This window comes from Carassius carassius, chromosome 35 (genome assembly GCF_963082965.1).
Source record: "Carassius carassius chromosome 35, fCarCar2.1, whole genome shotgun sequence".
Taxonomy (NCBI): domain Eukaryota; kingdom Metazoa; phylum Chordata; class Actinopteri; order Cypriniformes; family Cyprinidae; genus Carassius; species Carassius carassius.
This window is the reverse complement of record NC_081789.1, coordinates 11,033,293-11,057,986: the sequence shown is the minus strand read 5'-3', so window position 1 is coordinate 11,057,986 and position 24,694 is coordinate 11,033,293. Positions and strand designations below refer to the sequence as shown.

General features: G+C 34.7%; 1 protein-coding gene across 2 annotated transcripts in view; it reads right to left on the bottom strand.

The window, feature by feature from the left end:
- myripb (myosin VIIA and Rab interacting protein b) overlaps window positions 1–19,874 on the bottom strand; it is a 331,699-nt gene extending 311,825 nt beyond the window's left edge. Inside the window, exons 1-2 of one of the 2 annotated variants that reach the window (XM_059524403.1) lie at window positions 19,573–19,874; window positions 10,329–10,522 (exon numbers count right to left, since the gene is read on the bottom strand). In XM_059524403.1, the coding sequence (XP_059380386.1) occupies window positions 10,329–10,438 (110 nt within the window). In that variant the 5' untranslated portion in view covers window positions 10,439–10,522; window positions 19,573–19,874. The remainder of the gene's footprint in view (window positions 1–10,328; window positions 10,523–19,572) is intronic. The other variant, XM_059524404.1, reaches the window with a different exon arrangement.
- Between the last annotated feature and the right edge of the window lie 4,820 nt (window positions 19,875–24,694).

Here is a 24,694-nt window from a genome sequence, read left to right as displayed (position 1 = left end):
CTAAAATGTTTCAAGAATAAAGTCAAAATTTTTCGAGAATAAAGTCAAAATATTACGAGAATAAATGCAAAATATTACGAGAATAAAGTAGAAATGTTTAGGGAATAAAGTCGTAATATTTCAACAATAATTTCCAAATTACGAGAATAATGTCAAAATACTACGAGAATAAAGTCGAAATATTACGCAATAAAAGTTTAAATGTTCTGAGAATAAAATCAACATTTTTCAAGAATAAAGTTGAAATGTTTCAAGAATAAAGTCAAAATTACAAGAATAAAGTAAAAATACTACGCCAATAAAGTTTAAATGTTTTGAGAATAAAGTTTGACATTTTTCAGAGAATAAACTCAAAATAATACGTGAATAAAGTCTAAATATTATGAAAATAAAGTTGAAATGTTTAGAGAATAATGTTTAAATGTTTAGAGAATAAAGTCGTAATATTTCGAAACAGCTTAATATCAAGAATATGATATTTATTAACCTGTTAGCCAGCACCCACCATTATGGGACTCACAGCTGAAAGTGCTCTACCTAATTTATAATTGTAACAGTTTCCTACTTCAGTGCGTTACAAACATAATTTTGGTGTCTTTGGAAAGAAGACCCTTTGGGCTTTACTTTTTATCAACCAGATTTGATAATGCTCAAAAATATAAAAAGTTATAGACACTGAAGTGCCTTGAAATTCTTTCACCACACTTAAATATTTTTTTTTTATTTGATATAAAAATACATGAAATGAGTCCTGGAGCAATCTAGAAAGTAATGGGTTGAAATCCACGTCTCATGAGTTTCTATTTCAAATCTGAAAAAAAAATTTTTTGATAGAGCTTCAGTGTCTTTGAGATTTTATTTCGAGAGCTGCTCGGATTATGTGAGGATTGGTTTATGAACTCATATAGTCAACTGTGGTTTTTTGATAATCTCACTAGATTAACACTGTTATCCAAAAAGAAAACAATCAGCTTCAATTTGACTGTTCATAGGTATTAATCTGGAATACAAATGCCTCTTCAACAACCAAGAGGTGGACTTGAGCATGGTTAGAGTTAGCGCTGTGTACCTAGATGTGTTAAGTGAATCATGTGTCTGTCACCTGCTGAACTGAGCAGTCAAGAGTTTGTAATAAACAGGATGTTTTAATGTTTTTGAAAAAAGTATCTTATGCTCATCAAGGCTGCATTTATTTGATCAAGAATACAGTAAAATATTAAAAGTGTAATGTATTCCTGTGATGGCAAAGTTGAATTTTCAGCAGTCATTACTACAGTCTGAAGTGTCACATGATCCATCAGAAATCTCTCCAATATGCTGATTGGTGCTCAGTTATTATCAATTATTATCAGCACTCAACTAATAATAATGGTTCTTATTAATTTCAAACATTTTAAAGGCATCACATTATAAGTGGACTGTTCTCTGAAGGCCACTTATAATGTTATCAAGATTTTTACATCAAAAAGCATAATAAATTAGAAGCAATAGGCTATTTTCTGTCCTGATTTTAACCGCCCCTAATAAGAACACTTTGTTTAAATAGGTGTGGCAGATTGACTTATATATTATTAATGAGCTGGCCTATGGGTTTGTGCAAAAAATGGTCTAAATTTTGGCTAAAATAACAAACAATACTCTCTAGAGAAATTCTGGCTGGAGTTGAGGAGCTCCCCGCTACAGTATGTCTACTCTGCTTTGCGTGTGCCAACATCATGAATCATCCTGGCTAGATCGCAGAGATGCGGTAGAGGATACAGTACATTAACCTACGGCATGTGCATATATCGTTCCAGAGGAGACCATATCGGGGTCAAAGAGCACCCACTTACAGTATGCCTGACCTGCTTTGTGTGTGCTGATGTCACGGATAGTTTTGGCTAGATTGCATAGGTGTGGCAGAGGAACAGAGGTGGGTAGAGTACCCAAAAACTGTACTCAAGTAAAAGTAAAAGTACTTATAGAAATATTTACTCAAGTAAAAGTAAAAGTACTAGTCTTGAATAGTTACTTGAGTAAGAGTAAAAGAGTATCGAATAAAAAATCTACTCAAGTAGTTAGTTACTACTTGTAGTTACTTTGGGTCATATATACTGAGCCTATTTTTATTTAGATAAATAGATAAAATGTATGTAATGTATGTGTGCGTGTATAAATGTATATATTTCATCAGCCTTTACTCCAATTTATGTAATTTATTATAAAACCTTGTCTGTTTACTTAAGTAACAGATATAGGTGTCATGCCATAACATATTTTTAATACGACTGACTTTATATTAAATGTGAATTTAACATTGAAAGTTAATGTGATATAAATATTGCTACTAATCTTTCATTGTTCAGAAAGAGAGCAAATAACATTTACATTATTAAAGATCATTTTCACTGACAGTCTAGATTTCAATAACTCTCAGAAACTCCCATTAAAATCACTGAAACTGTTAACACTGTGAAATCAATAGCTTAATTAAAGATTTGTACACACTTCTGCACTTTGTTGTTTCTGACGAGAGAATTCGCCAGAAAGAGGTATTCAGTCAGTGAGCGAGTGAAGGAAGCACCGGCATTTTAGCGATGACTCATCGGAACACCTCTGATTGGCCAATGCTTTAATAAGCTCAACAGAATCTTGTGTGATTGGTTATAATGCGCAGTGCTGTAAAAACGCGTCTGTCTCTGGCTCAGCGCCAGCAAGCAATCACAGATCTGAATTTAGCAGCTTATGATATGACTCGCTGAATGTACTCACGCCGGTGTGGTTGTATTAAAATTAATAAAATCTTAATCAGCTATTTTTTGTCTTTTGGAAGCTGCATTCAACTTGACTCCCCTCTGTTATAAGCCACACACGTACAACAAACTAATGTCACAGTGGTATCGTGTACTGTAATCGAATGTAGCCCAAGTTATTACCTGTTAAACAGTAGACAGCACTCGCGGTGTTCATCTAATAAGGATCTCCATCGCTAGCAAATAATAGCCTTTGCAGATTTGCTTTCAATTCAGTGCAGTTCCAGCCACGTTTTCAACGCTCTTTCTGTTCTTAAACGTTACAACTCTGAGTGAACCACTTCAGACGCTCAGCGCCTGTGGCAGGGAACTGAACCGACTCATTCAAACTGATTCATGAACCAATTCACTCGTTTGCCAATTGGTTTGATCAAGCCTTTGAACAGAATTGACTCAAAAGAATGAATCATTCGCGAATGGGCATCTCTCATTGCCCAGAGAAAAGTAGACGGCGCGTTTGGAATAAACTGAAGCATTTATAACATTTATTGCATTAAGATAAAGTAACGAGAGGAGCGTCGCCCACAGTAACGAAGTAAAAGTACAGATTTTTCCCTAAACATTTACTCAAGTAAGAGTATAAAGTACACATCTTTAAATATACTCCGAAAAAGTATTAGTTACCCCCAAAAATTACTCAAGTAAATGTAACTCGTTACTACCCACCTCTGCAGAGGAATACAGTTCAACAACCTACTAACATCAGTATAGGCAAGTACTCAACATGACACTTTTGATTGTACTGTATTGAATCTACCATTAGTCAATGCCAGATCTGTTGCAAACAAAATGTCTATTTTAAATTATTTCTTTGTATCATGAAAATAAGATTTTTTTTTTTACTTTTTGCTGAAACATGGCCTAAAGGGTTAGTTCACCGAAAAATGAAAATTATGTCATTAATGACTCACCCTCATGTCGTTCCAAACCTGTTAGACCGCCATTCATCTTCGGAACACAGTTTAAGATATTTTAGATTTAGTCCGAGAGCTTTCTGTTCCTCCATTGAAACTGTGTGTACGGTATATTGTCCATGTCCAGAAAGGTAATAAAAACATCTTCAAAGTAGCCCATGTGACATCAGAGGGTCAGTTTGAATTTTTTGAAGCATCGAAAATACATTTTGGTCCAAAAATAGCAAAAACTACTATATATGTATATATATATATATATATATATATATATATATAATTAAATAACAAAAAATAAATATTAAACTGTAACTATGCTTCCACTATTCGAGCTCACTGATTGGATTAAGAATAAACCACCTAGTTATCTTAGATATTTTTGCTGCATATGCTACAGAACAACAGCAGTTGTGCCAAGTGGTGCCAGTCCGAGTTATATTCTGTTCATTGCCAGTTCATTCAATAAAGACAGTTAATCTAGCTTCTGAGTACTAAGTTATTGACCCAACAATAGCGGGGTCAGTTAATTTTTTTGCAGTGGGCCACGCAAACATATGTGTTTGGTTGTGTGGGCCGCGAGCTGAAAAAGATTGGGAACCACTGGTCTACAAATATCTTTCAGATCGTCTATCTCTGTAAAAATGTTTAAAACCCATCTTAAGCCATATTTGTTTGATGATGCCTTTGCTGCTTTGTGAGGACTATTGCTTCAGATAATATGCATTTATATTAATTCATTTTTATTGTATTTTATTTGCTCTTGCTGAATTTTTATCATTTTTATCTTTGTATTTTATTGTTTTATGCAATTGTACAGCACTTGTACATTGATTTTTAAGATGCTTTATAAAGAAACTGATTTGACTTTAAAGAGACAAAGCAATAGTGACCATGTGATGAAAACAGTTACTCACACTTGTTGAGGTTCATTCACTCTTTCCTAACGTTGGGATCAGAAAATAAGGCAATGCAAAGACTGTTTTTCCACAACTTGGAAAAACAGAAAATGTTAAGAAGTAGAAAAATGTTGAAAACTAAGATGCGGACGATGTGACAATGGAGATGCAAGCTTTCCTAAAGAGTATAGTGGAAACAGCCAGAGTTCACCCCACTCTTTATATACACTACATGTGCTAATTGGTGGTTCGGGGCAAAACAGGCAGCAATGTAGAAGCAGGCGTTAGTCTTCTTCTGCGGAGGTGGTGTTTACCCAAATTGTTAGAGTGGTACATTCCACAAGCAGTCATTTTGGCAGACTGGCTACAATATATGCTGTTTTTAGATTAATGAGAAAGTTCGAGTTCTGAAACCTAAAGGATGTTTTTATAGTACAATGATCTCTTATAGTATGACAAAAGATCAAGGGAATTTTGCTTTCTTAGTTCATGACCCCTTTAATGCATTAAACATTTTTGACACCTTTTTACATAATTGTTTGATGAACAGATAACAGATAAACCTTCTAAGTGTAATCATAACATTTTAAATGTTTTTACTGTCACTTTTGATTAATTTAATGCATCCTTGTTGCATAAAAGTGTTAATTTCCTTTTCTTTTTCTTTATAAATATTACTTACCCCAGACTTTTTAATGGTTATGTATCACTGTTTCCAAAAAAATATAAAGCAGCACAACTGTTTTCAACATTGATAGTAATAAGAAATGTTTATTAAACACTAAATCCGCAGATTAGAATAATTTATGAGCTCATGTGATACTAAAGACCAGAGTTCTGGCTTCTGAAAAATCCGCTTAGCCATCACAGGTATAAAGTACATTTAAAAGTAATAAAATGATGTCATAACTCCTGTAAATTAGTTGCTTTCTGAATACATTAAGTTTATCCCAGTGCCATTTAAACATTCTTTTACAGAGAAACTGTCACACTGAGAAACAATTATCTTCTGAATAGTGCTCGAGTCTAAACACACACCTGAAGGTTTTTTTTTTTTTTACAGAGCTCCTCTGATGATATTCAGTACAAGGACATCAGACAACTCATCCCAGCATGAATGAGTACATGCGCGTGTGTGTGTGTGTGTGTGTGTGTGTGTGTGTGTGTACTTCCTTATGTTTTTCAAAAGGGCTAGCTGGTGTTTGATCAACAGTCAAACACATTTCAGGATGACACAGAGCCAGTCTAACTATACCAAGTGCCTGATTGGCTTTTTACAGCTGAAGAGAAAGGTCATGACCTTTCTCAAGGATGGTAATTTTGCACATAGTTCTCAGTTGATTGTCAGCTTTGCTTATTTCTAAGATACTGGAAATACAGAATATGTCACTGAGGATTATTCAGGATCGCTGCAATAAAGTAAAGTGTCTAAACCATAGCATAGCAGTCCAGACCATGCATTTTTGTCTTTTTTATTAGTTTTTTTTTTCTAATTAACTTACAGAAATACAAAATGTTTAATACAAAAGTATAAAAATCTCGAAAAAATAAGATGCAGATGACAGTGTGACAACAGAGTTGCAACCATATATCCTATGAATGAATGAAAACTTAAGAGAGTGTGGGATACTTCTGGTCCTAGGATTTGTAATTCTATAATGAGGTCAAGTCAAGTCACCTTTATTTATATAGTGCTTTAAACAAAATACATTGCGTCAAAGCAACTGAACAACATTCATTAGGAAACCAGTGTGTCAATAATGCAAAACGACAGTTAAAGTTAGTTCATCATTGAATTCAGTGATGTCATCTCTGTTCAGTTTAAATAGTGTGACTATGACCGGGGTGGACTTGTCGTGAAGAAGAGTAGGCTCACTCATGATGGCAAGAGAAAAATGTGAAGATAAAGGCAGGTGGGAGGAGTTAAAAGAAAAAAAAAAGTAAACAGTTACATGAGGTTACCTTTGCATCACACTCTTAAGGAATTCGACCAATCACAATGCACTGGATAGCTTGCCAATCAGTGCACACCTTGCTTTTCAGAATGATGATCTTTGTAAAAATGTTAATGTTTAAATGGCTTTAATGGTTAAAAGTTGATGGTTTGTAATTTTTGCAATGATTTTTGTAGTGGAAATCTTATAATTTCTGTGATGGTTTCTATTGTTTTCATCAGCAGTGTCATCATGGCCAAAATGCAATAGGATTGGTGTAATATTATATAAAAAAGTAGCAGCTGTTTGTAGTTGTGGTGGGCCTATTTGGGAGAAAATCCAGGGCTGTTTTTTACTCCCAGTGTGTCCCTTAATATGACTATGTCAACATCCAATTTTGTTGATGAAATGAGACGATAATGATAATAAAATGTATTTAAAAAAATGTAAACGTTACCAATAACCTCTTTATATTTTCGTCAAAAAAGGATACAAAATGTTATTGAAGACTGCTCTACAAGCCTCTACTACGAGAGCTTTCATATGTGAAGTAGCCAGATATCAAAAATTCAAATCCCAGAATCAGAGCCTCGCTGTACATGGATACATTTTCTACCCGGTGTTTCATTTATTTTACACAATCTAGCAACCATACGCACGCGCTCACTCCTCTTTGCGGAAGTGCCACCAACACCTATATGAAATGACCATAGTTTAGCAATCTAATTGAAAGCATAATTCAGCCCGTCTGTGTTCTGTCATAGGATCTCGACTGTATTGTTTGCGATTGTGATCGCTGAATAAATGTACTTACTCAACCGCTGTTGTTTTAATAGGAAAAATAGGCTATTGCAATTTGGAATTAGTACAATTACTATGAATTTCACTATTATAATATTTTTTGTTTGTTTTATCTGTTTTCATAATTTAGACAGAGAGACTGCATAAGTCTTTGGTATTCATTTATATAATATAAAACTAATGATAAATCAGTTTAACCATTATACAGATTGACGAAAATGTGACTAAGATGTCGTTGACTAAAACCTGGCTAAAACGCTCAGAAATTTATATTTATTGAATAAACAAAAATAGGTCAAGGTTGTCTAAATATGACAAATACAATGTACATTTGAGTAAGACTAAGAGTAAATAAAAAATTGCTGCCAAAATTAATACTTCTGTATGGTTAATAATAATCTTATTGCTAAAATGTCAAAAAGACTGAAAACACTTTAGGTTTTCTCTGACTAAAACAACTAAAATGTTGAGACTTTTAGGCCCGGTTTCACAAAGAGGGCTTAGACTAAGCCAGGATTAGACCATAGATCAATAAGGACAGATCAGTCAGTGCAAGTTTATTTCAGTGGAAACAGCTCAGACTTACATTTTAGTCTAGGACTAGTCTTAAGCCCTGTCTGTGAAACCAGGGGTTAGTTGACTAAAACTTGACTAAAACAAAACAAAGAGGTTGACTAAATATGATAAAAACTAACAAGGAAATTTTAACACGGCAAAAAATATATATATATACATGACAAAATAAATACCAGTTTGAATTCAACCAAACTGATTTGGCGAAATCAAAAAGCTAATAGTGAAATGTAATTGCTGTTAGTGCCAGTCCCTCTTGCTGTGAAGTAGAAGCAGCCAGCAGAAATTTTTGCTTGCAATTACAGCACAAACTGCATTCCATATAGCATTCATACAGGACGCTTCTTTGATGCATTAAATATGGGATGATTCCGTATTATAAGGAACGGTTGGCAACCCTGTGAGTGGGGTTGTTTTAAAATAACAAATAAAAAGAGTGGGACAGTGCACGCAGCCTAAGGACAGCTTTCATATTTCAACCCCAGTGGCATGACAACACCAGCTCTCGCAGCAAAAAAATAAAAAAATAAAAATAAAAAATAAAAAGCCTGGCTCACTGGGAATCCTCCCGGGGATCCCGATTAGCCAATCTGGGCCTGCTGGGTACAATCTTAAATCAAAAACACAAAGACAAAGCAAGGCAAAGAAACAGGAAAACACGGGAAATAATGATATGCTTAGAAATGTCCAGAATGAATTGCATGCTTAGAAACAGCAAAACAAGACTCATCAAGGTGTGTGTGTGTGTGTGTGTGTGTGTGTGTGTGTGTGTGTGTGTGTGTGTGCGTGCGTGCGTGTGTGCTCTTGTTTTTGTGACATTGAGGACACAACAAATTTGTATAATGACATGGGTATGACACAGGTATTACAAGGAGAGGGTGACTTATGAGGACATAACCCATGTCCCCATTTTTCAAAATGCTTATAAATCATACAGAGTGAGTTTTTTTGAGAAAGTAAAAATCCACAAAGTTTCCTGTGAGGGTTAGGTTTAGGGGTAGGGTTGGTGAAGGGCCATAGAATATACAGTTTGTACAGTATAAAAACCATTACGCCTATGGGATGTCCCCACTTTTCACAAAAACAAAAAATAATTATTGCAGAATTTGGCTGATGATGGAACACTTTTATGCTGACATGTAATGTAGGACAAATCAGGCTTTTTTAATCATTCAACTGCACAGTGTAGTTGGAGTCAGTTTGAAAGTCACAATTAAAAATGTAAGTGCTTCAATTACAAATTATACTCTTTACTGCCAGCTAGCTCACACAATATATGAAAATATATTTTCATATTTTATATAATCCCTTAAAGAGTCAACATGCTGTTGACTCACCCAAAAAATAAAAATAAAGTCCAAAGTAAGTCATGTCTTGACAATGCTCAAAATGCTCACAACACTGAGCAATCTTAAGATTCATAACCTTTGCCTTCCAACCATCTAACCCTGCCACCCATACCAATGGGTTCTGACAGAACCAAAGACTCATGGGAAATCTCTTGACCACTGTCAAACTAAATTGCTGACATTGTTTTAAAAAGCAAAATTTTCACTGAATTTTTACATTATTTTCACTAAGAACAAACATGTTGCACATGTGTATTCTAGCCAAGAAATGCAATAGCAACAATGTTATATAGTTTCAGAACATATCATACATCACAGTGACAATCCTGTGATTAGTCATTCTCTCCAGAGTGCACTGCAATTGTAGAGTGTTGCTGAATGCACCAAAAAGACAAAAGAAAAAATGAAAATTAGTTGACCAGCAACCTCAATATTAAAGACAGCGAAAAAGAGTAGCATGGAAATACCGTATATGGATTTTTACATCACATTTCACATGACATTAAGAGATGGTCATCACACGCTCACTATCATCATTTGCAAATAAATTTAAATCTTTGAGCTTTTTGGGTCAGCTTCTGATAAATTGCATAATTTACCTTAACAAAATAAAATCAAAATTACATTAAAACTTAACAACTTACAGTATGTAACAAAAAAGGTTCTTACCTTTTCATCTTGAACTGTCAAGCTCAAAAAAAGGACAAAGAGCAGCATAAAAGTACCATAATTGCGGTCTATATGATTTATTTACTATATTTTAAGTGTATGATATGAGAGCTTTGTGTGAGAAACAGAGCAAAATTTAAGTACTTATTTGGTGAAAATCTTCAGCCCTCTATTGTAGCTCTTAACTAATACATCTGAATTAAATTCGAAACATTTAAAAACGTTATGTCATTACTGGCTGCAAGATGTCAAACCTGGCACAACCATCTTGAGGCACCATCTTTGAATTAGAACAAATTATAAAGTCACCAGTTTCAGTACTCAAGGCTTCTGAACTACCAGCCGAATTAAATTAAATTAAATTAAATCTAAATTAATCTCTCACACTCAAACGTGCTGTTACCTGAGCCTCTCTTCTTCCTTCTTACGGAGGTGCATGTCTCTCTGTACCACTCTGAGCACATGCTCTGCTTCATCATTGCTCAGACCAGACAGGTCCAGTTTACGTCCCATCACTGCTTTGGAGTCAAGGGTCAAAGGTCACTGGAATCACAAATGGTTGTCCTTAAAGTCTTTGAAGATAAAGCCTGAGGGTCACTGAGAAATAAGAGAGAAATTAAAGTCATTATGTCTAAACTGAAAAATGCTTGGATTTCATGGGATTGACTTTCACAATAACAAATATTTGAAATTCCAATATTGATGTCACACATTTACACAATGGCTTTATTTTATACACAAACATAGTAGGCTGTGTTACCTCTTAAGTATGGGCTGACCAGTCTGGACAGTAATAAAATATTATTTCAATTTAAAATGTTGTCTCTCCCCATTCATCACTTGCTTATAATTGTCTTTTTCTTCTCCTTTTTAGTCTCAGTCTCAGATTCTCCATCTGGCAAGGTCTTATCTGATTAGATATGAATTTCATAGGATGAATTTAACATCTTTCTGGAACATGTTTAAAAATGTACCAGACATCTACAGTGAGCACTTATGAGGCAGAACTAACCACTGTATTTGGCAAAGTTTTTGTAGGTCAGTGGCATCTAATCTTTAAATACATTTATTTTCTGAGTTACAACTGTGAAACTTACAGTATGTGTTACTTTTGGAAGTCTGTAACTTAAATTTAAAGTTCAGTGTTTTCATGGATTTTTTTCCCCGAGCCTGTGTAGTTTTTGTGGTTTCAGTTGTTTCTTAAACAGTAAATTAAATGAAAAACAAACTGCTGTGTTTATTCATGTTGGTCAAACCAGGCCATCTTCAAATACTAATGCATCTCAGGAAGTTCAGATTAAATTAAAATACATATGTACATACATACATACATACTGCTTTTGTATCTGGAGAAAAAAAAGAAAGGAACAAAAAACGACCAAAAACAAATACCAAAATCAATGGCAAATGTTTATCACCAAGTCATGATTTAAATGGCATAGCAAATTAATATTTCTGATATCACATAACTGAATATAAATGCACAAACATAACACCATAAAAGGCATTAACACTAAAGAGTTCCTGCAAAACAAGGCAGTTATCTTTAACAAGCAAACAGGCTGCCTAAGATAAGACCGGTACAATGCACAAGTAGATTTGGAGCTGCATTAATGTGCTAAGCCAGGCTACAGTCATTGGAAATTCTACCTGTGGACCAAGATCTCACATACTTTCTCTCTCTCTCTCTTAATAGGGTCCTACATGGGGCTGGAAGAGATGAGAACATTTCAGAATAGGCTCATCATTGGAGGTGAAAAGTAAGAGAGACAGATAATATTAAGCTGTTCAGAAAATTATACAAAAAATAAATAAATAATAATAATTATTGGATGTCCATATCATCCAGTATTTTTTAAAGGATATATCAAACATAGATGCTTATTTTGCTTAATAAGCTGTTAGAGATGCACATTAATGGGGAATACTGTAGCTGCGTACTGATGAAGAGCCATTAAATAAAATGGTAAACAGGAAGAGACTGTGTAGAAGGAGGTGTGCCAATTATAGGAAGATACAGAGATGGTATTACAGAGAAGGAGAGAAGGAGAGATGCTGACAAAGCGAAAGAGAGAGAGTGTATGACGTTAAATGCAGCCTCTGGGTGATGACTCAGTCAGCTGTGCCCTTTAAGCTCCACCAATCACATTACACTCCACCTGTTTACAATCCCCTCTCTCACACATATACACATAAGACATATAGGCATCTAAATATTTTCTTGACAGCATTTCAGCAATTATCAAAGGTCTAGAAGGCTAATTTCTAATGCAATTCTAATTCTCACACACCTCTATATTCAGAGATCCTGGAAAGACGAAAAATAGTCTGACAGCTTCATTGGATGCTAACTAACTATGCATATATTGAGAGAGAAATAGGAGGCAGTCTTACAGTATAACATAGATATAGTGGATAGTTCTTTACCAGAATATGCTGCAACATGAACCGAACTTTGCTGTGTTGTCGAATGTCTGATCAAACAAATACAAATAAAACCAAATAATTTATTTCCGCTAAGCTAGCAGGCTACTCAGCTAACAGTATGCAAGGCTAGTAATCCAGAAAATGTAGTCAAACCCAGTAAAAATTATTTCAGGGGACCAAATGTATGCATATTCATATCACTTATAAATTATTATAAATTATTATTTATAAATAAATAAACAGATGCATATGCATGTTATACAGTGCACTTTCTTCAATACCATTTTTTAAGATATAAGAGTCTGCTGGTTTACTGTTTATATAATCTACACGATTTGAGATATCATTCATGTCCATAGCACACACAGTAACAGTAATTGTAATGTCAGCCTTAGCAAACACCACTAATCACTGTTCAAAGTGTTAAGGCATGAAGGTTTATTCATTCATTAAATTACCAAATATAAACATACTCAGAACTACTTTTAGCTCACCTTTTAGCTCATCATGCTGATGACAATACCCCACTTTCATAAATAGAAGTCTACTACTTTCTTAGAAAGAAATAAGGTATACATTCACCCTACAAATAAGAAACATGGTGTGAAGGTAATTGCTTTTCTATCTGTGTCATTTGGGTCGTTTGTCTGTGCTGAATAATAGGACTGTGGACGCATTCTCTTTTAGGCTCTAATGTAACTACCCCAATCCATCAGACTGGCCTCCATTTCAGCTCAACATGCTGCAGTGTTTGATTCAAGTATCATTATTCAGGGCTGCTCAAAATATCCTGAGTGCAATTTCCCACTACACAAAAGAGTTGGATCACAGGATTCCAGCTGCCACTTGCTTTAGTCATCATTGTATTGTACTATTAATTTAAAATGTTTTCCATGATTTTAAAAGTCATTCTGAGTACAAGGCCATTTTAATTTTAGGCATTATGCATATTTCTAATTATCTGAAAAACACATAACATACATAACAAGGCACATTACATACAAAAATAAAAATCTGCTTTCAAGGGTGTAAGGGTGTACACCAGGAAAGGCCGCTAGTTCACTTACTTTGGTCAAATACAAAATGCAATGCTGCTGTTGTTGTTGTTTTTTTTTGGGGGGGGGGGGGTTGGTTGGTGCAGTTCGTTTTCACACTTTCATTTTTCAAGTGAACAATAAACTGTTCTAACATTTTATCAATGTGTTCAATCAATAACATTATCTTTACAACAAACCATGTAAAACTAACTTAAAATATAAAGATATAATATAATCATCTAAAGCCTTCTTCAGTTCAACATAAGTGGTAACTGACAGTCAGCTGGTAATTTTCTTAACATTTACCAAAAATTAAACCCAGTGCAGGTCTAGTATCACACAGGTCTATTTTGCTATTACGCATGGCTGACTGAACATCATGCCACTTATTACAAGATGACTTGGTAAATGAATGAACAAGAAAATTAACAAATGGACGGGAAATATGGATTTGAGAAACACAAAACTATTCAATTGTACTCTCTTAATTGGCAGCCATAAGGTCAGTTAGTCAGTTTAACAGATATTTGACCACAAAATTCTGAGACTGGACAGTCAGAATTAAGTACGTATATAAAAGGTAGCTTCAAAAATGCAGTGGTTAACCAGCTATGAAAACATATCAAATTGCAATGTTTGGATGAAATAAGTCACAAGTTCTCCCCACTCTCATGACCAAATCTCTTTCTTAACAACAGCACTAATAATAATGTTCCTGTGACATTGTATTAACAATGCAGTGAAAACAGCAGGCATCAGTCAGTCATTATACACTGTCATGTATGATAAATTAATCAAAGCAGCTGCGCAGGCAGGTTGGCTCAATGCATGCAGAGAGGATGATTCATTGAGTGGTCTTTATCCATCTCTAAAGCAACCATAAGGCAGAATGAAGTGACAAACAAATGTTACATTCACACAATGCATTCTCCACAAATGCAGCTCTGGGTGGTGTTAAAACCAATTTAGTGAAATACTATTGCAATACTGCAAAAAGTATGAATGAATGATAAAACAAACCCTCTCTCTGGGGCATGGGGGGACTGAGTATGGAAAGCTGCAGTAACATTTAAGAATTTTATTCAAAGCGACATCACAAGCAATTCGTCAACAGAGAATGATATTTGTTGTACACAATGCCAAGATCAGCATGCAAGCTAAGTGCTATATATATATATATATATATATATATATATATACATATATGAAGAGTTCAGATGCAAAAGCCTCTAAATGGCATCTGAAATTTTCATCAAAAATTAGGATTTTTTTTTCAGGCTCCTTTATTTATGTTCATTAATTTCACTTTAATAGCCTGTAAAAGGACCTGCACATTGCCATTAAAGTAAAATGACTCAACCTAAGCATAGGAGCTTGATAAAAATCCAAATTTTAGATGAAAATTTCAGATGACAATTAGAGGCTTTTGCATCTGAACTCTTCATATATATATATATATATATATATATATATTATAGACAAGATTTTTGTTTCATTGTGATTAGTTAAAAGTTAATGCACTACAGTGATTTTTATTTAATTTTTATAAGCAATAAAAGACATACTGTCTTTAAATAAAATCCTTTTGTTAAAAGAGTAGTTCACTTCCAGAACAAAAATGTACAGATAATGTACTCACCCCCTTGTCATCCAAGATGTTCATGTCTTTCTTTCTTCAGTCGTAAAGAAATAATGTATTTTAAGGAAAACGTTTCAGGAATTTTGTCCATATAGTGGACTTCTATGGTGCCTGCTAGTTTGAACTTCCAAAATTCAGTTTAAATGCAGCTTCATGGCTCTAAACGATCCCAGCCGAGGAAGAAGGGTCTTATCTAGCAAAGCAATAGGTCATTTTCTAAAAAACAAAAAAAAATCTTTTCTAGCTCTGAGTGCATTATCACTTCTGCAGCGCTGGAGAAGTGAGAACTTGGAGGAGAAAATGAGATGGGAGTTTTTCAATCTACCCTGTTTCAAATTACTGCACAGAGTTACAAACTGCACAGAGTATGCATGCGCATTGAAGAGCTACACAAGACAAGCATTTGAGGTTAAAAAAAAATATATATATATATAGATATTAGAAAATGACGGATCATTTCGCTAGATAAGACCCTTCTTCCTTGGCTGGGAGTGTATAGAGCCCTTTGAAGCTGCACGGAAACTGCATTTTGGAAGTTCAAACTCACGAGCACCATAGAAGTCCATTATATGGAGATAATTCCTGAAATGTTTTCCTCAAAATTTCCACCTTTCTGGTCAATATATCCCTGCCTCTGCTTAATTATTTTTATCCCTGGTGGGGATAAATTTACCCCCCCCCCACCTCAAAGTGATCAGTGCTACTAAACTAGTGGCGAGACGGATCACAAAACTTATCACGGATCCGTGGTTTGATTAAAGTCTATTTCATTTTAAAATGTGCTACTTTGGCTGGCTCATCCTATCTGTATTCACTCTGCAGACTTGCTCAATGTCCCGCCCACGGCGCTATCTGATTGGTTACACCTCACGAGTAATAGCCTATCAACACTTGCGAGACGGTTGAAGCCGGTCTGCTGGACAGTGGAGTTGCTAACTTGGCGTCTTTGTCGCTAGATTTAGCGACTTTTTTCCCCCAAAAAAAGCGACTAGCGACATAGCGACTTTTTGGGCAAACTTTATTTAGTCTCTGAGACTCTCTGGTGCTTTCTCACGAGCGCGAGGTCTCTCTTTCCCAGCACGAGTCTCTCTCTCTCTGCATCTACTGTGTTCAGCGAGTGCAGAGAGGAGCTGCACTTTCAGTAAAAAAAAAAAAAAAGATATTCTGTTGCTTCTAACTCTATTTTACAAGCAAGTATAGCCGACATCAGTCACAGCACAACCACTGACTTTATCGTATGTGTATTTGATTTCATTAGTGCAGATTAATGTTTGAGGGCTGGTTATGTAGTCTTAATGGACCGCGTTTCAGTCATTATAATATTCATTCCTTTGTCTGACAATAGAAACATTCAAATATAGTAATAAAAACAGTTTTATTGAGAATTTAATTAAATGGCTAAATTAAATTGCAGTATGTGAGCATAGGGAGGCAATACAATATGACCAGGGCTGAATTTGTGCCGGAACAAGCCGGATCCGTATCCGGATTTGGATCCGGCACCTCATCTTGGTGGATCCCCCTCCTCCAGGGGCGGCGTTTCCGTATGGCAGACAGAGAATAGCCTGATATGTGCCGTGAAAAATTATCCAAAAATTAATCTCTATTATAATTCGTTATTATTATTTTAAATCACAGGGTTTTAGAAAAATTTAACCAATGATAAGTATTTAAAGGAGCTTGTTAAACTTTGTAATGCCATTGGATCCTCAAGCTCTCATATATATATATATATATATATATATATATATATATATATATATATATATATACAGTACAGACCAAAAGTTTGGAAACATTAATATTTTTTATGTTTTTGAAAGAAGTTTCTTCTGCTCATCAAGCCTGCATTTATTTGATCAAAAATACAGAAAAAAACAGTAATGTTGTGAAATATTATTACAACTTAAAATAATAGTTTTCTATTTGAATATACTTTAAAGAAATAATTTATTCCTGTGAGGCAAAGCTGAATTTTCAGCATCATTACTCCAGCCTTCAGTGTCACATGTAACATCCAGTCTATCACATGATCATTTAGAAATCATTCTAATATTCTAAATTATTATGAGTGTTGGAAACAGTTCTGCTGTCTAATATATTTGATGAATTAAAGGTAAAAAAAAAACTGCATTTATTCAAAATAAAAATAAAAATTCTAATAATCTATATTCTAATAATATATTTTCTTTACTATCACTTTTTATCAATTTAACACATCCTTGCTGAATAAAAGTATTGATTTTATTAAAAAAAATTACTGACCCCAAATTACTGACCAGTAGTGTACTGTATATTGTTATTACAAAATATTTATATTTTAAAAACATAGCTTCTTTTTTTTTTTTTTTTTTTTTTTTTTACTTTTTATGCTCATCAAAGTATCCTAAAAAAGTATCACATGTTCTGAAAAAATATTAAGCAGCAGAACTGTTTCCAACTTTGATAAAGAATCATCATATTAGAATGATTTCTAAAGGATCATGTGATAATGATTCTAAAAATTCAGCTTTGCCTCACAGAAATAAATGATAATTTAAAGTATAATAAATTTAAAAACAATTATTTTAAATTGTAATAATATATCACAATATTACATTTTTTTCTGTATTTTTGATCAAATAAATGCAGGCTTGATGAGCAGAAGAAACTTCTTTCAAAAACATTAAAAATAGTAATGTTTCCAAACTTTTGGTCTGTACTGTATATATATATATATATATATATATATAACTAGCAGGCTAACAAATGGATAATAGGACAGGAAAACGATAGTGTCCAATAAATACATACTAGTATCTAATCTAGTTTTACTAGTAAAAACTGAAATACTGTAGGCACCAGCAATAATTTAAATACAACTTAGTCAGAAGTGAATATTCTATATCTGGTCTACAGATTGAGTCAAATTCAGTGGCAACAATCTGTTAGTAACTGTCACTGGGATAGTGGCTAGCAGGGGCGCCACTGACACAGGGCAGTCATGACTCCCTTAGTTTTGAAAAGACAGCAGTTGACCCTAACACTTTTGATAAGGGGGTAAATAGTCTGTGTGATTCACTAAATAAAACTTCCGACAACAAACATCATATTCATTGTAATTCAAATCATACACCTTTATTTATTAAAATGCTTATTTAATAATAATGAGAAAATAAATAATGATCACATTTGGTGTTAGCCTACATGTAGCCTGTTCTTATTTGACAGTAAATGGTACATCTTCTTCTAATGGAGCTTCTGATAGTGGTCCTAAACAGGCAAGGAATTTAGTAGTCTTACTTTTGCCTGTCTCAGCTGCAAAACAAGTTTGGCAAAACCAGAAAGACTAAGCCAGCTAAACGGAATAGTATTGCCTAGTTTATCAAAAGGCAGATAAGGTAAGTTGACATAAATTTTATACATGCCCAGCCAATATAAAATGCCAATTGTCATCATTCCCCCAGATGCCATTTAGCCATGTTTGTGATGGTCTTAAATTCTAAATCACTTAATCAAAGAGATAATCATATAAGTAAGTGGTTCTCAAAGTGTAGTACAAGTATTCAGAGGAATCACACAATTAAATATAAATAAATGTTAAAACACAATAAATTTTAATTTAATCTTTAAATGCATTTACACATTTATTTTTACGTTTTTACACATTTATGTACAGTACAGTTTTATTTTATTTTTTTGTATTAATTTTTTTAGGTAAAACACATTTTAATTTAATCATTATTTACATTAATTTCCCTGTATATAAACATAGTGCAGTGTTAATGTTAATGTAGCTGACAACGATAAATATTCTTATCAGCAATAAAAATGTTATGTTTTTTAACTGTGCACAGCTGTAGCTGAATAGTAAGTCCTACTACACTAGTATATTTTTATGTTGGTCATACTTGAAGAGCCAAATATTTTCTGAGGTGGTATTTGGCATAGAAAATTTGAGAACAACTGGTTTAAGAAATAAATGTAGCAAAAATTTGTATTTGTAATAATCATATCAATATCTTATCAATATTACTCTGATAATGATCAGACAAACTTAATATAAGATGATGGTCCAACCGTGAGCCTGAAGTATACGGTTCGATATCTGGAAATCTGATCTTACTATCTGGGCTTTGCTTACAGTTTGCCCGCCCCCAACCCCCCTTTGAAAATGTCTTCTGCACCCTTGGTGAAACAGGGGTGTGTGTGTGTGTGGGGGGGGGGGGGGGGGGTAGACTAGTTAAACTGAAAATGATTATTAAAGTACTCAAGACATAAACAGAAACTAGTTTAACATTAATGCCTGAATGTTTAAACAGCTTGCCATATGGTGAGGACTAAATGTGTCATGTGCAACTAGCTCACTTTGCATGTGTAATATGTAGAAATCGATAACTGCAATATACAAGCCGGTCACATAAATATTCACCTCTCTTCATCCTCTCATTGGATATTGAGCAATTGTGAAATTCACACACAAACTTTTGCACATTCATCAACGATTCAAGCAGCTAATGCAATAATATCTACACAGAATCAATGTGACATCTGCACAAACTTACGCGAAATCAACATCCGCGGTGTGTCAGCAGGCTAAAGACGTCCACGCACTGAAAGCGAGGCAGATTTGGCTCGGTTAACTTCCATTGATCGGTGATATGTGATTTCCCACGCAGGCACACACACAGTCACGCGCTTTAGCTTACGGGGCGCCGACTGGTGCGAACTGATTTATAGGATTTGCGCCTATTTACAGCGGGTTATTTTTGCAGTGGCTAATTTACTGCTGAGGAATAAATTAAATGGCTAATAATTGATTATTATTAGTCAGCTTTCTTTCCCCCTTTCAGCGTGGCTATCTCTCCTCACACACATGGTGACATTCAGCGGCTGCTCGCATCCTTCTCCAGCACCTGAGCATCCCGCTGATCAGCCAATCACAGCGTAGTGTTCGACCCGTTATTGAAACATGAACTAACACACGCAAAACGAGGGTGCTCCACTCAATCATCTCTGAAAGTAAATCCCAGTTAAAAGAGAGGTAAACTAATTGGTAATGTTGCAGTGTATTTTAGAGAGCTTAATTAAAATGAAGCCACAAAAAAAGATGTTGTTTCCTGAACTCCAGGAACTTTCAGCTTAAAACAAGTAACTCAGTTGTTATATAGGTAGCTGGATAAATATAACATTTTGTTTGTTTTATTCAATAAATAATACTAATTATCATAATGCTCAGATGTAGTGCATTCATCAGAATGTGTAAGTGCAAATATACGTTTATTAATTCATTAAAAGTATCAACTGTATGGATGCAAGCAATGTTTAAAATTAACACTTCCCAAGCACCAAATGCTTCAAATCTTTATTTATCAGTTATATAAAATAGCTGTTATTTATGGTTGCCCTTCTCAATTTTGTGCACTATTAGCAGATGCGACAAAACGTTTTGACAAAAAAACTTGGAACTGTGTGTGTGAACCTTATTCTCTGGACCTTTAACTCATGATGTAAGACTGGGAGACAGACATGTTGATAAATGGCAGAAAGCACTTCTTTCTTTTAAACTCTTATTAACAAATTAATTGTCAACACACACACACACACACACAGTCTCAACAGTGTAATATTTTAGTACTGTATCTATAATGCCTGTAAACACATTCCTAACAATGGTGGTTAGGACAGTGGCCAGAAAAAAAGGATCAAATAGAAAGGCAAGACATTTATCAGCTACTTATCACTACAGTGCAGTGATGGAAACTGCTGAGAGCAGCAGGTTTCACAGTACTTGCTAAAGTGCTTTATGGCAGATGTGAAGAAAGGAACAGAAGAGAATTAAGATAAACACCATCCACTGTCTAAATATCCTGCAAACACCACAGTAACACTTCAATGTGTCCTTGTTGCACATATTACATGCACTTCATTATATAAATTATGCATAATTACATGCAAGTAACCATAAGCCAAACCCTAACCCTAACCATATAGTAAGTACATGTAGTTAATTAATATTACTCCGTACCTAAAGGTATAATTACACTGTAACAAGGACACCTGAACATAAAGTGTAACCAACACCACTTTCAGCTGAGCCTGACAGAGGTTGGGGATTCTGAGTTGATGCTTAGATTCACTTGAGCTCATTTGTCTAACTGAGCAAACATGTACAGAAAGAGAATCCATATGTATAGGCTATAGTCTCTTATACATAAAACATAGGGCAAAATATATGTACAGCCAAGTCAATTCAAACAAAGAGGGTAACCGAAAAGGTGTAGGCTGAAGACGTTTTTCTTACAGTATATCTATACAAAATTATAAACATGGATTTCTTATAAAATTGTGGTGGTTATCATACATATTACCAGTGTTGAGGATGATGCAATACAAGTAACTCAAATTACGAAATGAGAATAGTAACTAGTATGTAACTAGTATAGTAATGCAATGCTTTTCAATTTAGAAGGAAATATCTGAGTTACTTTCAAATAAGTAACGCTAGTTAGTTTGTTTCCCATATTTTGACTGATAGCTCTTATGTTGCCATGTTGAGAGAAATCAGGGGTAAGTACAGAGGCATTGTGTGCGCTGTGTACACATGATGTTACCGTAATTCTAGACTAAATTTGAATATGCATTTACTCATCTCACTTGCACAAAAAAAAGATTCAGTATTCCTCAAAATTAATTGAGGAATACAGCAATTGATTGTTGCTGCCGTGTGTACTGCGTTTGAGCTCTGTCACGTTATTTTTTATCTACTATTTGTTTTACCTTAAAATCTATTTAATACACCATCATTTTCATTTCTATAATGTGTGAATATATCCTCTATCGTATTCTACAACAAAAACAATCAGAGCACCTTCACTATCACTAGTTTTATTTTGATTTACTGAGTCCTCTATTTAGCTTATAGACCTTTAGCATCACCAGTGTGGTAGCCGCAAACCCCGCTTGCATTGCTAATACTCTATTCACACACACTACCATTGCTTTACTTACTGTTACTGTTACTGTTACTTGCTTTAATGCCGGATATACAGCACAGACCAAAAGTTTGGAAACATTACTACTTTTTAATGTTTTTGAAAGAAGTTTCTTCTGCTCATCAAGCCTGCATTTATTTGATAAAAAATACAGAAAAAACAGTAATATTGTGAAACTTAAAATAATAGTTTTCTATTTGAATATACTTTAATAAAATAATTTATTCCTGTGATGCAAAGCTGAAATTTCAGCATCATTACTCCAGCCTTCAGTGTCACATGTAACATCCAGTCTATCACATAATCATTTAGAAATCATTCTAATATTCTGATTTATTATGAGTGTTGGAAACAGTTCTGCTGTCTAATATATTTGATGAATAAAAGGTTAAAAAGAACTGCATTTATTTAAAAAAAAAAAATTATAATAATATATATTCTAATAATATATTTTCTTTACTATCACTTTTTATCAATTTAACACATCCTTGCTGAATAAAAGTATTGATTTTATTTAAAAAAAAAAAAAAAGAAAGAAAAATTACGGACCCCAAATTACTGACCAGTAGTGTATATTGTTATTACAAAATATTTATATTTTAAAAACATAGCTTCTTTTGTTTTTTTTTTACTTTTAATTCATCAAAGTATCCTAAAAAAGTATCACATGTTCTGAAAAAATATTAAGCAGCAGGACTGTTTCCAACTTTGATAATGAATCATCATATTAGAATGATTTCTAAAGGATCATGTGATAATGATCCTAAAAATTCAGCTTTGCATCACAGAAATAAATGATAATTTAAAGTATAATACATTTAAAAACAATTATTTTAAATTTTAATAATATATATACAATATTACTTTTTTCTGTATTTTTGATCAAATAAATGCAGGCTTGATGAGCAGAAGAAGCTTCTTTCAAAAACATTAAAAATAGTAATGTTTCCAAACTTTTGGTCTGTTCTGTATGTCTACCTTTGATTGCAGGTGAGGACACGTCAAGCTGCATTCGGTGCAGCTTGAGCTGGAGGCCATTGAGAATCAGATTCATGACCTTGATGAGGTAAGGCAGGCCCAGCTGAGAGAGCAGAGAGCTGTGCTGGAAACCTCCTGGGCTGATGCTTACAAGTCAGGGGTAAGTATACAGCGCGCTGCTAACAGTCCCACCACTTCTACAACGTGTGTTTCTCTGCACAGGCCCAGTGCACCCAGGATGCGATCCTCCCAGATGTTCTTCACTCCGGCGCTGGGACAACACGGACCCTGGGTGCATCCACAGCGGAAGATGTGAGCCAGGCCCCGGGCAACGACTTCTCCCCCTCCGGTCTTCGAGATCTCCACACGGAACTGCTTCGCTCCCCTCCACAAGACGGAACGCGACGCTGTGATTGCCGGAGACACCATCGTCTGACACGTCCATGCTAAATTAGTCGAAGGTAAAGTGTTTCCCTGGTGCTTGTGTTCTCAATGTTTCTGTGCAGATACCCATGATCCTGAAGACCGATGAGGGCCTCAGAGTGGTCGTGCTTCACACCGGGGTTAACGACACCATGCTGCGGCAGACGGAGACACTGAAGAGGGACTTCAGGAGCCTGATCTAGACGGTGTGCAGGACGATGCCCGGGGCTATGATCATCATGTCAGGACCACTGCCCACATATCGACAAGGACACGAAAGGTTCAGTAGACTTGTTACTTTAAATGAATGGTTATTGTCATGGTGTAAAAAACAGAAACTGCTATTTGTTAATAATTGGAATCTTTTCTGGGAGCGTCCTAGGCTTTTTCGCGCTGATGGCCTGCACCCCAACAGAGTCTAAACCGAACTTCTCTCGGACAACATCTCCAGGACACTTCGCTCCATATGACTAGTAAGCCAATTTTCAAATAACTATTATGATGACTTTCTGTTACAAGTAGGGTGTATGCTAACATGAGAATAAAGAGTTTGAGGAGGATCTTGATCAAAATGAGGAGTTTACTGAAGATAGAAGGAGAATAACGGATAATATACAACACATCAACACTACATCAGGTTAGGTTGACATTGACATTCAGATGCACATTCAATTACGGACCAGGGAGAACTGAACAGACCGGATATTTAAACACACAGGAGGTAATGAGGGAACTGGAGACAGGTGGGGAATAATAAATTAACCAAAACAAGAAAAGGAAGGTGACCAAATAAGGGAACAGAAAGTTCATAAACGTAACACTTTCGTTCTACCCGCTTAAATGATAAAAGTACTTGCACTGTCCAATATATTAAGACTGTGTCTGTTCCCTGAATAGTGGGGTCAAAATATTAAATTCATTTAAGATGTAGAAAAAATCTTATCATGATTAAACCAGAAAAATTTTAAATAAATGACCAAAAACTTTAAAACTATAAAAGTTTGGGCTCATAAACATTAGATCACACCCAAAGCAGTTATTGTAAATGAAATGATCACAGAAAATAGTTTTGATCTACTCTGCTTGACTGAAACCTGACTAAAACCAAATGATTATATTGGTCTAAATGAGTCTACTCCACCAAACTACTGTTATAAGCATGAGCCCCGTCAGACTGGTCATGGGGGAGGTGTTGCAACAATATATAGTGATATTCTCAATGTTACCCAGAAAACAGGATACAGGTTTAACTCACTCAAAATACTTCTGCTTAATGTTACACTGTCAGATA